Source organism: Stylophora pistillata, chromosome 3 (genome assembly GCF_964205215.1).
Source record: "Stylophora pistillata chromosome 3, jaStyPist1.2, whole genome shotgun sequence".
NCBI classification, from domain to species: Eukaryota; Metazoa; Cnidaria; class Anthozoa; order Scleractinia; family Pocilloporidae; genus Stylophora; species Stylophora pistillata.
In genome coordinates, this window is record NC_142521.1 from 13590001 (window position 1) to 13605280 (window position 15280).

General features: G+C 38.2%; 1 protein-coding gene across 1 annotated transcript; it reads left to right on the top strand.

Moving 5' to 3' along the window:
* The first annotated feature begins 7325 nt into the window (after nucleotides 1-7325).
* LOC111335856 (contactin-associated protein like 5-3-like) lies at nucleotides 7326-15053 on the top strand. The gene is made up of 2 exons (XM_088755511.1): nucleotides 7326-8384; nucleotides 12451-15053. Exons 1-2 carry the CDS (start codon nucleotides 8116-8118, stop codon nucleotides 14657-14659), a joined length of 2478 nt encoding a protein of 825 aa, XP_088611637.1. The 5' UTR covers nucleotides 7326-8115; the 3' UTR covers nucleotides 14660-15053.
* The last annotated feature ends 227 nt before the right edge of the window (nucleotides 15054-15280 follow it).

Here is a 15280-nt window from a genome sequence, read left to right on the forward strand (position 1 = left end):
TTCACAACAGAAATAGGCCGGATGAACTACCAGCTCTGCAATCACAAACGAAGAAAACACTCCACAGGTCAAATTGTCACACGAGTGTTTGTGGAGGTGATTCCATTTGACCCGAAAGCCTCGCTTTCGCGCACTCTGTAACTAATACCGCTGTACCGTGGGCTCAACTGTAATAACAGCTATTCCGATAGAAACCGATTGAGTAGCGTTTTGATCACGTGACCCGACACGTGACCATCGTCGTTGGCAATGTTGCCAAAAGATAAAAGTTCGTATGGAAATCTATCGTCCATGAAAGTTTCAGCGCAATCGGCTGTATATCAATGGAGATACGGCTGTTAAATTTCTTAAGGCAATTTAATCTCCTGACCCAGGCCTTAAACTACTTGAGTATAATAACGAGTAAAATACTCAGCGATGTGACACACCAAAACGTGATATAAGTTATTTACGATCCAACACGCCAAATTGTTATATCATTTTGGGCGATTTTGCGGACACTTATTTACAGGGAGTGCGTGACAGAAGTTTGCGAAGCGGAACAGACTTGACGCTTCGTCGTGTTGCTGTTTCTATTTTCTTCGATAAATGATATAATTTCATTGTCGTCTAACTGATTTTCTTCGTTTTATTTATCTAATGAACTTGGATCCATATTCGCCAGCCATCCCGACTCTCCGACGTGTAACTTTGCGCGATGCGAGAAATCATGTTAAACCGGTTCTCTGGAGTATAAATACCGCGAGATTGGTACTCGTCTTGAGGGGTGTTACGAAACGAAGACCCTCGAAAACGAAGACCTAAGACCCAAGACCCGGTCTTCGTTTTCGTGGTACGAAAACGAAGATCCTGTAAACAGAAAACCGTAGAAATTACAAGTTAAACACACATTAAACAGCAACAACGCTTAGTAATATAATACATTACACTTCACGCGTTTCTTCCATTATTATAGTGCCCGTATATTATACGGCCCGTCATGTCTGTTCTGTTACGCTATGCGAGCCAATTTGGTGTCGAAATTCTCGAGGGTTTCCTCGGGTAAACTTACCACACATATTATCATTCTGGAACAGCAGGCAGAATTCGAACGCTAGTGTAGAAGAGTTGTACCGCGTCGTGCGTTACTCACGTGGGTCACGCAGTTAGGGTACGATTGTATTGTCTCGTAATTGGACCCCTTCAGAGATAGACTACTCGTGGTAAGAGACGTGTGTATGTTTTAAAAAAGTGTTTTTGAAGGAGTTGCGGAGCTTTCCCGCGCTCGTGACTAAATAAGCGTCTGGAGAATCCGTTAACCGTGTGCTGTGGTTTCTCTCTTACGGATTCCACCGCTACACTAGCCTGCTTAACCTTAGTAAGGCCCTAAAATATTCCGATCGCTTCTTCGATGGGGATGTCTGTTCCAAATTTGGACTCATTGCATAGAAAAACAAATCGAAGAGCTGAAAGCAGTGGTGGCTGAAGAGAGAACAAGAAAAACCACGCGCGAACTGTCTTAGCATATCAAAAGCTGAAATAACAATATTACTAGTGCTCAGGGTACGTCTACAACCGTACTTTCAAAGGATTTTCTGCTTTTAATAAAGGGTCTTCGTTTTCGTGCTACGAAAACGAAGACCGGGTCTTAGGTCTTAGGTCTTAAGTCTTCGTTTTCGTAACACCCTCGTCTTGGGTGTTATTTGTACACTACGAAGTACAGTTGGATAACAAATATGCAAATGTTAGTCCTTCAGATATTGTCTTTGCAATAATTGTTTTTCTCATCCTCGTTTAGTCTGACCCTAAGGCTAAATCATCATCATCATCATCATCTTTATTTGCCTTATTTTAACAATTAAAAAATAGTTAATTACAGCGATAACAGTTAAAAGGCGAGGAGACCCAAGAAGCCACCAGGCTTATGGGAGAGCCGCCCCACTTACAATAATAAATTAAGTAAAGAAAAAGTGTTGCGAATGTGTGGCTTGGCCAATTCAGTGGTTATTTAAGTAAAAACTCCTCCAATTTCGCTTTAAAGATGAGAAAGTTTGACGAACGAGTGACTGAAATAGGGAGATAGTTCCAAATTTTAGGACCTTGGTAGAGAATTGTAAACTGCTTGACATTTGTACGGCACAGATGCGTTCGATAATTACTGGCTGTTCTGGTACCATAGTTGTGAATTTGGCTATTCCTTACAAAAAGATCGAGAAGCAATGGGGGCAATAAGTAAATAAATAAATAAACTAGTAATGATGAAAGGTCTGTTATTTCTTGTACTTTCTGTGGCAAAACCCCTCCTTGGCTTCTCAACGGTTATGAGTGTTTTTATCTTTTGATCGGTAATCGACAGACACCAACCCTCGGAAGCCAATTCACAGCTAAGATTTTTAACTATTCACCCGTATGGTCTTCTTATGCATAGTAAAGCAACAAGTGGACAATTTTTCAGACTGGAGTTTGTTCAGGGAAGAATAAGGTAAGAAACCATTTCTTTTATTTTGGAGTGAAAAAATGGAAAATTCTAATTGAGAGAAGCGATTTCTGTCAGCTTTCTCAACTGATTCTTATGTGTCTTTGCTATATAGCTAATCATCATTACCCTCAGTTCCTATTTGAACTCACACAAATATTCTATATTTCAAGCCAATTTCTCATAAATTATTCTGACCAGGTATCACCTTCTTGCACAAGAGTGCAAACGCAGACAATTTTTTTAGTTCACCTGATTCTTCGTCGCGAGATGCAAAGAATTTTGTCTCCGCGATGTTCGCAAATTTCAAGCCTCTCGAAATCAGCAATAAATTTCAAATTATTTTTCTAAATCAAAAGTTGTTCCCTGAAACCAAAAGAGATTGACACATAAAGGTCAGGGGTGCGTTGGAACAGGCTTCCGTAAAATTCTTACACACCACTTTCTGTTCAGGATGCTTTCAAGTTCACAAGAATACTGGGGAGAAGCACAACCAGGGGGTAAAAAGTGCGCATGTGGAGTGACAGAGCCACCTTCATGTGCAGGAATGAAATTATGTAACTGTGATGCCAGGGATAGAATTTGGTGCGCAGATGCGGGGTACTTACGAGACAAGACCACTTTACCAGTGACTGGGTTGCTTTTCAACAAGAAAAACAAAAAATCCGATTTCACAGGTAGACCATTAGAGTGATGGGAAATTGAGGAAGACAGCGAAGCATCAGCTTTCTTCAAAATCGGAACGAGCGACAAATTGATCGTCGATTGACGACGACCTGTCTAAGGCAGTGTCAAGGGCGGAAAAAAAAGTTTGCGAAGGAATCTCCAGAAAGCCCACAATTTTCAAGAACCGCCTCAGAACCTAGTCAAGAGTTGCCAAGTAACATACCGTTTGAGCAAACGCTTCTCAAAACATTTTCATCCTTTCATTAAACAAAACTGTGTTTTTACTCGGAACTGGTCAGCTCAGACGACCACTACAAACCGTAGAATATTAATCCAAGCTTTAATAATTATTCGATCTAAAAGAAATACATTTTTGATTCGAAATCAGAAAAACACAAATAAAATCTTAATCTCGTAGCAAAAATCCAGAAAACGTGATTGGAAACTTACTTCTGTGGCTGGTGGCAAAAATAGTCTCGCTCTACAGGTTTGCAGATTTTGGTAAGCGAACAAACTCAATCTCGTTCCCAGGGTCTCTCATCTTCCCGCTCCAGGGGGCTGGAAGATGAGAGACTCTGAGAACGAGGTTGCGAACAGACCATGAACACGACTTCTCTCTTTTATAAGTTCTTCTGGAAACCGGTTTTAAACATAATAAGCTAACACTTTTAAATCACAGTACGGAATTAATGTCAATCACGGTCTTGTAATCAAATAGATCTGTCATCAAAAGGCAACGTCTATTTGCTAAACGAAATAAAAATATTTACCTTTAAGACTCTTCAAAGGGGGAATTTCAGCCTGAACAGTTTCCACCAAGCCAATGTGATGGAAAAAACCGCAAACACGGATAGAAATGAAGAAACTGGATCGTCTACCATGACCATTGTTGTGATATCCTTAACATTCACTTTTGTTATTTCTTTGTTTATCATATTTGACAGAATCAATCGTAAATTCGAGTCTTCACTCCCTTGTAGATTTTTTGGAGCAAAGACGGTCGATGCCGCTGACTTGAATGTAACGAAATTACAAAAACAGATTTGAAAAGGCAGGAATGGCTCCGACTGTGGGCGGTGGACTGTGGACTGAAAAACGTGTTTGCTCTGTCACGAGAGCATCAAACCGAATAGATCTACCTTGCATTTTGCCCAAATGCACAATTGCCTACATGGTACGTTTGATTCCCTTAACAGAAACTACTCTCTAAGCTTTGAATATATGTGCAGTATTCTCTCACCATGGAGCGCATTTATCAATACCAAATTCGCGACGTTGCCTATTTGATTAGTCTATATAACTGTAGGAAGGTCAGTCATTGTCTATGTTGCACCCAAACTAGTCAAACACAGAGCATGCGCAAAGGGGTTTATCAGAGCTCCGCAAGAACTCAGACCTTTAACTGTGTTAAAATGCACCTAAACCCAAAAAATTTTTTTCGCTTAACGAAATAAGCTTATTTTTTGGAGTATTTCTGTGCAAAAATTTTTTAATTTGTTCAAATATTTCATTTTCTGTGCTCAGTCAAAATACGGAAAATCGGCCGCCATCTTGCCCCACGACCGAGTTTAAAGAGGAATGGCTCTAGCGGGTAATGTGACGTCAAATCGAGAACACGAAAGTCTGCATTTCACACATTTTCACTTGTTTGGGAAGGTTGTCGTTGATATTGTCCGAAGTATGCCGATTAGGTGTGTTGTATGAGGAATGTATGAAGCGCGATACCCTCTTGCAAATTTCGCACATTGCTACATCCTTCTACAACACACTTAGTCGGCATATTTTCGGACAATATCGACTACAACCTTCCCAAACAAGTGAAAATGTGTGAAATGCAGACTTTCGTGTTCTCGATTTGACGTCACATTACCCGCTAGAGCCATTCCTCTTTAAACTCGGTCGTGGGGCAAGATGGCGGCCGATTTTCTGTATTTTGACCGGGCACAGAAAGTTGAAGATTTGAGCAAATAAAAAAATTTTTGCACAGAAATACTCCAAAAAATACGTTTATTTCGTTAAGCAAAAAAAAATGTTTGGGTTTAGGTGCACTTTAAGGACCAGTAGATAAAATTCTCTTTGTGGTTTTGGCTGCATTACAAACACTTTTTTTTATCATCTTTCTTACTTGATCGCCAGAAAGAACTTGATTCTACTTTGTATTAAGCTTTACTGCGTGCGATAAAAAACAGTGAATACAAAGCGAGTTTTGGGGCACCTTGCATCGCGTGCAACAACATCAAAAAATGAAAAAGGAAAAAAAGGGGGAATGACACTTGAATGAAAAGGGATGAATAAGTGGGTTAATAAATGAAACTCAAATAAAAATAAATGGAAATTGAATAAATTATTAATATGAATTTTCGCCTTCCAGGACCCAATTCAAAATATAGCAATTATTAGGTTCGTTTAACAAGGATCTCAGTGTGTTGAATCATTTACCCGATTTATGCATCGAGTACATCTAGCCGATTTTAGAAGTCTCCTTTGATATTCCATTTATCCTATTTCATGCATGTTGCTGATTTTAAAAAGGAAAATACATAATTTTACACGATTAAGTCCATTTGAGACTATAATCTTTGATAACAAGAATTTTTCTCACATTCCTTTAAAACATTATTAGACGTGACTGCCCCTCGATATCTACAGGGTTCTTATCAACTCAGTGTCGTAATTGTGTCGGCTGCTCACCGAGCCATTTTGATAATCAGATCTAGAGAGATAAGTCGTTGGTTGTTTTGTCATATTGCAGTTAGTGAGCAGGAAGAATCTCTTGGAATATTTTGCCTGATTTTTAACTCTTAGGCTTAATAATCTGTTTTTATTAGTAGTATTATTAGTATTATTATTATTTTTTGTTTTAAGATTAGCACCGCTTTTTAAGTACAACAAGAACAAATTTATCATGTGATTTCAGTTTTGGTTGAAATTCTTACTTTTATTCTAGAATATCATTCATGAAAAACAATTTAATCAAACTCTCTCCTATGGTTATTTGCATACTAATTAGTTTAGTGAATTCCACCGAAAAAGGAAAATGTTTTTTACCCCCAAAAAATATAGCGCCTTTGGTGTTGCAATCAAAACTCAACTTTTAAAATGTGGATATCAGAGAACTAATTTCATTTTGATTCAATTTAACTTCATCATCGTTTAGTGTTATTATGATCTTTATACTCTGATTATATCCCTATTTACAACATGGTAAATTTTCTTTTGTGACCTTGTCCGCCACGACAAATTTAAGTAGATATCTGAGATAGTGATCGCAGGAATAAACGCCGGTGAGGCGGGCTGGAAAATACTTAACGAGAAAATTGATGATATCCTTCTTAATAGCGAAAAGATGTAAATTCAGAACCAAAGGGGATTATAAAAAAATCATCTCCCAAAAAAATTTAAAGTTTCTTTGATAATATCTTAGTTTTAAGTCCATGTGTTAACGAAACTTTACAATTTAGACCAAAGTAGTCCAATGTAAATTTCATTCCGCTAACTACTATTTTCGATGCTTTTGAGAATATGGAAATTACGTTAAGATTAAAGGGAAAATAAATAATTTTCAAAAAATTAAATGGCGCAAGTCCGAAGTTCTGGTTGTTATTTGAATAGAGAATGTTTCTGAAAATACGAGAAAAGTCCCGAAAAAAATGACACAGTTAGTGCACTTTCAAAAAGTTACAAATTATTTCATTTAAAATTTGTTGTTTTTATTTCACGGCGGTTCAAAAACCAAATACGCCGAGAAATACTTTGACAAATCTTTCTTCTCTCGCACGTAGATGTGAAACCTCAACATCAAAATATAGTCAGTCAGCTTCATGGTCTGACAGCGAGCAACTTTAGATTTGCTGCGAAATTATTGCGACTCGCTAATAACTTTTACACGAGCTGTCAGCGTAAATGAATCAAGTCTACAATTTTGAAGCTCTTTTTCTTTCAAGGATATTCGAGATAAGCTTTAATTATCCAAAGAGCATCATTCAGTGGTATCCTTTTTAAATGAAGATATATTTTTGCATGAAATATTCACGATTTTGAGGCGGCTCGTCGCAGAAATAATAGAATCTAAAGTGTCAGGGATTACTTCGTAAATTTTATTTTCACGCAAGTCTATAACAGCTTGAGGCATGAAAATATTTTCGAAGTAGTACACCTCAACAAGACATCTATGATAAGCTAATTCTGTATCGTCATTGGCTAAAAGAGCCAGTTGTACTCGTGGAATGGCGCGTATTTGAAAACATAAATTGAATACGAATTCTAACCACTGCGATTAAAATTAAAAAGAATCCCTCCTTATGCGACAAAACTTGTTGTAAGCCGCCGCGAACAGAGTGTGGCTAAGTAGAGCGCATTTATTATGTAAGCTCATTTATCCTAGTTAGAACTGTATCTCCTAATTAGAAACTCAGCCTTGATTATAATAAAATTCATTCGGCCTCGAACAATGAACTGTATCACGTTTTGGGGCGAACAGGCAGTTGGAGTCACTTCTAGCTGTTCGAGAATTGAAAATTATGTTAATGCACTTTATTTCGGCGAAGATAAAATCCTCTCAATCTTCAATGCCCGTTCTTTTTTAATTTCAACTGGCTTTTGAAAGGTTATTAAGCTTGTTTTCTTTTCGTTGATTTCGCGGATTGAAAATCTTCGAGGCTCGTCGTGGAAGTGTCAAATGAAACACCTGGCCTGTGAAGAGGAAGAAAAATCAATTAACGCTTATTAACGCGCTATCATCTCATTGGATGATTCATAATTTCCAATCCCCTACTGACCAAATTTTCTGCCCTCTATAGCTTCGAAATCGAAACAGCTAGTTTCTTCTTGCGGGGAACACTAGTATTGTGTTTCATTCTTGAACGCAAATCAGCATGGTGGAACTGCAACAGAGCGCCCGCCGAGGCCAACTAAAGTTTATTCGCTTGTAATTACCTGGTTTACCATCTGCAATTGTTCTATTCTTTTGAAGCGCCTCGCAGGGTCGAACTTGCATGTACGCGATGGGTCTGCAATATGTTTGGAGCCTTCTACTGCTTCTCTTCACTCTCGTATTCACAATTACGATAACATTTGCCTCGCAACTGCAGCTGGAAGGCAAAAGTTATATCACTTATGGCATAAGGGGAAAAACTGATCCTCGGAAAACTAAAATAACGCTGCGATTCCGATCCATTCACCCGAACGGTCTTCTCATCTACGGAACAGATGAAACGAGAGTTATGGATTACCTTCAGCTTTGCCTCCATCACGGACAAGTGCGGTGGGTTTCTTTATTATTGTTATTTTTAACAAGCTGAAGAGAATGGGAGTGTTTTGTGAAATCGTAAACAGTTAGATATAACTTGTTTCTCTTCCTGTACAAAAGCAAACAAGAGGACACTAAGGCTAGATGTCATTGTATGCCAATTACCTCTTGATAGATAGTTTAAATCGCTTGATTTCTGAGTGAATTTTTGTCCAAAAAGAAGTTATCATTTCTAAGCGGTTTATTTAGCTTCTTTCGATAGGTAAGATATCCACGGCGTAACTGGAATGTTTGGCTAAAAGAAGGCTGCTTCAAACTTCCCAAGGCAGTAATTCAAGTTTGCATGCTGAGAAAGTTAACCAATTTAGAATATAATAACTCTGTAATCCAAAAATTCAGTAACAGTTAGGTATACGATTCCTACTTTTCACGTAATTTCATTCACATAATAACCGACGAAACAAAGAGATATTTACATTCAGCGCTAAAAATAGTGCTCCAAACAATACTCTTGAAAGAGTGAAATCTTTATTTTTAGAGACGCGTGCCGAATTTATCCAGTCGTTAAAAAAATGCGAGACTGAAAAAGGAAAAAAGGGTAGTACGTTATTCACATGATAGGGTATTAAAAATTCTCGTTTCAAGTGAATGTTGTAATCGTCTTATCTTGGTTATCAATGCAAAATTGGTGGGTTTTACAATCAAGATATGTTTACAATGATTTCTCTTTTTCGGTCATGCACTGTTCAGAGAAATGATAAATATTTTGCTCAAACCACCAACTGCGACAAGGTCTTTTCATTCTATGAAATTTGCGAGAAACCTTCCAAAATCAGAAACAATTTTATTGTTCCACTGTTTTGAACTAGACAAAAATTGCTTCTTGCTGCAAAAAAAAAAAAAAAGAAAAAAGGTGGGCATCACTGAAAATCAATACGAAATGATAAGGAGTAAATTGTTAAAGGAAAAATTACTCTAAACTCTTTATGGAGAGCTCGGTAGGGGGTGATTTACTGTTTTGAGATTTTTTCAAACCAAATATGACACAATGCGTTGCAAAAACTCAGTTTAAAGCAGGAGGGGGGGCATCTCTTTGTTTGGTTTTGAAAGGATACGATTCCTCTTCAAGGTAAAACAAAAAATGCACAGTTCCTGTAAATGTTTTTATCAATGAGAAAGAAATGGTTTTAATTTATGTGAATCAAATTGCGTGGTCCTACACCCCAATAGGAGAGCAATGATCAATGAAGATAATGATTAGATCAGATGCTCTTCTTACTCTCAGACTCCAAGTGAGTCACGGATCATAGTAAAGTGATTTGAATGCTAATATTAGGGCTCATGATTCTCCTTTTAAAATATTGTTTTAGTTTTTAAAGCATTTGCATTTGACATAGATGATCGACTGCTGAGTACTGACACTTTTAGGATCTGAAGACTGATTTTCCTTATTGTCTGCCATAAATCTCTGATGATGTTAAGAAAGAGAACCTTCTTTAGATCAAAGCCGCAAAACTCTCGTATTAACATTTTGTCGTTATTTATTATTTCTTTTATGCGTGAAAATAAACTGAGAAAATTACTGGACGGAGAAATTACCTATGCCTGAAACTGATTCCTTTCTCGCGTTAATATTTCATAACTATATAAGTTGAAAATTCCACTTTGCCGGAGACAATTGCAGTTTGGCATGTTTGCATTTATTTTAAAAATCAGTTGATTTTGTTACCAAAGAAGGCATGATTTATAATATGATTTATCTGAAGCAATTCTTCGACGATTCAATCTATTTCCGCCTTTGTCAGACATTGAAGGAAACCTACTCATGTTGCAAATCAAAATAAATAATTATTTAAGCCTCTATAAAGGATACTTTGAACAAAATATCAGAATTATGCTCAGAGTGCTTCACAATTTAGACACAAATCGTGGGAATTGCGACCAGTAGTGCGCTCTATTTCATGTTCATGGAACTGATAACTGCCACTCCCTGTCTAAATTAGCAATTAACCTCTTAAAATTCTAGCCAGAGTCATTTTCAATTTAATTTCGAATGCAAAGTGGTGCTTTGGCTTTTGTCTACAGTGGTATGTTATTGATATTACAATATCCGTTCCACAACCAATTAGATTTAACTAAAAAATATTTCGCGGCTTGCCTGATCAGTCACGAACTTATTTTTGGTTTAGCTGAACCGATTTCAGTGCTATCTTCTTGGAGTAGGGATCGGTCGATGAGCTCGCGAAATCCTCTCTAACAATCAGCTACGTGCAAAATTAAACCCATTTGCGTCTTGGTAGCAGTGAATCGCAAACGCGTTCTCATTAGCTTCTCGGGATTTCTTCCTTCAATCTGATTGGCTGTTGTGAATTTTTTTTTGGTTTTGGTTGTACAGTACTCGGGAGGTGCTCTATTAACTCTGAGACCACTTCAGCCTCATTGCTAAAGTATCTTGAATTTCATATGCGAATGAAGAAAAAAAACCAAATATTTTAATAAAATCACATCTTCGAAATTAGCTCTTCCCTCATGCCATGGCATATTTTGTTTTTGCGTTCTGTCACAAATACTGCAATCTGGTTGACTACGCTACTCGTTACCTACTTCATGAGAGATAGAGAGGACTGAGTAACCTAAGCACGTGAGCTTGTACGCTAATAAAATTGATGTTAAGATTTGAACGTCTGGTCACGAAACTTACCAAGACAATTAGACTATTAGCTCCTTATTTATATGCGAGATAGATGACTCGAGCTTGAGGCTCTTCAAGTGTTACATTTTAGAAAACTTTAAGATCTTAATCTTATTGTTAATTAACTAGTTCTCGTATAAAACTTATTTATCATGCTTGATTATCAATTGGTACATAACATGAATGAATCCAGGCAGAGGTATTAAGGCTTATAAGAAACTGGAAAAATGATGATCAAAACTTAATAGCTGGAATGAAAATCCCAAAAAATCCGCTAAAAATTAAGATTTAAGATGAGGTTTATATGATGCAGCCTGAGTGCTAAGTATATAAAGAGTCAAACACCACAAAGACCAACTGCCACACCGAAAGAATATCTGAGCTAAATCTGGATCCTGAACGGATCAAAACCACCTTTCAATTATTCCCGAGGGAAGTAGTTAAAAACAGTTGACTTAATCTTTTGCTCTTACCGGGTTACTACATGTTTCCTTGCTAATAAGCAATTATTGGATGAGGTTGAGCATGTTATCATGAATTCTTGAGAGAGAATATAATCTCTTGGAATTATTAAAAACCAAGGTCGGAGATTTCTGCCGATGCCGGCACAAGACACTTCTCTCTGAGTTTGCAAAAGTTTAAGAACACTATACAGACGAGGGAATTGGAAACTAGGCAGAACTTGAACTCGACATGATAACCAATATCTGCAGATATTGAGTTATCATGTTAATTTCGCACGCTATTCTATATTGACTGTATGCTCTCGACCAATCAGAGTTCTCATAGTAAGTCTAATTTATAGTAATAGTCAATTATTGAATGAGGTTGAGCATGATGTTGCTCAATGTTGAAGCCGAAGGTTGACGCGGAAAACTCAAACACGAAGTTTAAAAAATAAACAATAGTCTCTATTTGGCGTGAAAAAATGCACGGAAATTTGTCCGCGGACATTATCTGTTCCAAAACTGAGCTTCGAGGAACAGACAATGTCCAAGGACAAATATACGATCATATTCGAAAGACAGAGGCTATTATGTTTATTATCCTTTGCATATTTTGCAACGAAATTGAAAAAACTTTGATTGACAGCTGACAGTTTGCTGTGGATATCTTTGGATATCCTACAGTTTTAGGGAAATATTCGGTCACGTGATGCGTTCAGACCAATCTCGCGCAAACGAAAATATTTGATAAATCATAATTCATGAAATAGAGTGAGACCGAATTCAATAATTGTTTTATGAAATGTAATCGATGGGTGGTGATAAAAAGAAGAAATTTTATGAGCACAAGCTGACTTATTTGTGCAGTTTAATGCGAGGATCACTTGGTTATTCAATGACCAACTTAGCGACCTCTACTGATGTTTCATCTTCTTCCTTGTAGCTACCTCGCTTATCTTGGAGGCAGTCATGAAGTGGGACAGCTTGACATTGTTCACCCGCAAAAGAATTTGAATGATGGCAAATGGCACAGTGTAACTGTACTGCAATACGGTCGAAAGGCGGAGATTTATGTGGATTCCGTAAAGAATTTTCAAATTACGCGAGAAGTATATAAAGATTTTGGTTTAAAGAAGGTTTACGTAGGTGGAATGAGTCTTCGTGAATACAGGTCTTATGTCTACTCGAAATGTCCAAAGCTAAACTTTCGTGGTTGTATAGAAGACTTGACATTCCGTGGTAAAAACATTATTGAAGAGTTTGAACAAGATCCTCACCCTGGATATGATCTATTTGGACAAGCGTCGTTTAAATGCAAGGAAATCGACTATCGTGTTGTAACCGTGAGTAGCCCCAATGAAGGCTTCAAGGTGACTGTCAAAAAATTACCGATAGATAATGACACGTTTTCTGCCAGCTTTCGATTCCGCACGCACGTCGAGAAAGGTCTTCTTCTATCACGAAGCGCTATCAAAGTCAAGTTACACATCCGTCTGTCCGGTGGCTCTTTACTTTATGACGTCATTGCTCCCAACGGATCAAGGACTGAGCTGGCCATAGGCCCTAATCTTGACGATGGAGAATGGCACAGTGTAAACGCAAGCATCCGGGGAAAAGAAGTTCGTCTTCTTGTGGATGGTAAAACTAGAACAAAACCTTTAAATCATTCTCTTTTGATGCAGGAATTCTCAAACAAGTCTCGTTTAAAGATATTTCTTGGGGGCTACGACCAAGAAAAAAGAATTTATCCTGGTTTCGTTGGTTGCATCCTAAATTTACAAATAGACAGTCAAAAGATATCTTTAAAGAATCTTAAAATTAGTAAACACACCAGAGATGACCCGAGATATGTTTGCGGAATATTAAATCATTGTCAGCCGAATCCCTGCAAAAATGGTGGTAAATGTTCTCAGGATTGGGAACGTTTCCATTGCGACTGCACCTATACTCAGTTCGAGGGAGACAAGTGTGAAGTGTCCAAGTACAGGCCAACCTGTGAATTTTACAGGTCCCTGGGATTAAAGAAAAGCGTGTTGTGTTTGCTAGATTCACAAGGAGACGGGAAAACTTACACAGCGTTTTGTAATATAACAAGCGAAAGAAAGCGCACCTACACTGTCATAACTCACGACAAAATGAAGAAGATTCGTGTGGGCAATACTTTTTATAGGATGAGTTCGTATTATAAACATCATGTTACGTATTCCGACTCGATTGAAATGGAACAAATCACTCAACTGATAGAGAGAAGCAAGGAGTGCCGGCAACACATCCGGTTTCATTGCTTTACTTCCAAACTTCTTAACACGCCTCGCGGACCTTCACACGCGTTTTGGTTATCACGTAACGACTCGAAACAGGAATACTGGGGAGGAGCTGAGCCCGGAAGTAAGAAGTGCGCATGCGGTAGTAAAAAGCCTCCTTCTTGTGTGGGTCCGGGAAAGATGTGCAACTGTGACAGCAAGGATAATCATTGGAGAGTTGACGAGGGGTATTTGACAGATAAATCTTCTCTTCCCGTCAGAGGATTGTTATTCCATCAGAAAAGTGAGAAATCGGATTTTTCACTCGGCCCACTGGAATGTTGGGGTAATTCCTATCAAAGAAAAATTCCTCAAAAACCAAGTGACCGCACGAACAATGAGATTTTAGCTCTGGCTTGTCCGAGTTATTATTATAAGGAGTCCACGAGTTCGTCCACTCGGCCTGACTCACCCACTGCAACTCTTAGATCGCCGACAGTAAGAAGTCGGTGTCCCAGCGAAGAAAGGTGCTTAAACTCGTCTTCTACTTCGGTATTGATTACCACTAAATCGCCCACTGTGACGCCAGAAATGAGTAGACAGGAGGAGGTTTGGGATGAAGGAGAAATTTCAACTATTGCAATTGTTATGATCTCCGCAGCTCTGGTTGTCATAGTTTTGCTCTCAATGAAATTCGCCCTTCCACGTGTTATCATGTGCATTCGAACTCATAGTAAGCGCGGTGAATACATTGTCCCCCCTAGTGGATCGTCTGGATATACGGCAAGATTACTACCTATTGTGGCCAAAAAGTCGTCCATCCGGGGAAGGCAGCTAACACAGCACAGTGGAAATGGCAAGTATGTAGAGGGCAATGCAGCGGCTGGGCTCAAGTCATATTGGGTGTGAATATGACTTTTATTGACTGGAAATGAAATAACTGAGTCGAAGACCTGTGATGATGAGGAGTAGAAAGAATTCTCAGACTGAACAACACGCTAAAACTGCGCCTGCGCGAATGAGATCAATATTTAACGAGTGCATTTCGGAAGTAAGGAACAATTTAGTGAGTGTCTAAATTGCATGGAGTACAGTCGGAACGTTAGTCCCAGTTCCTACTCTGTAGAATAAGATAAGAAAATTTTATCAATACAATATCTTTACAATGGCGTATAATACACATACTTTTGAAAAAGGAGATCATCAAGGCCGGTAGTTAAATTTATTAGTATTCATGGATGTAAAGTAAGTGAAAATAAAATTATATAATGTAATGTACTATTAAAGCTGAACTATTAAAATGCGCTATGCTGCATTGTGTATAAGGATCGACAACGGTGCTGTTGTTTTCTTCTCTGGTCAGGCTTCACTTACAGCCGAGGGAGGACCTCAAGCTTCCAGTAGCGAAAACCGAACAAACACGTTTTTGCAAACTTGGGAGATTGCAAGGGATTGAAATGTCTTTTCAGTTAAAAGACCTGAGGCAACAATCTTTTTTTAACTCCTAATGGTCCATCTATCCTGACCGTT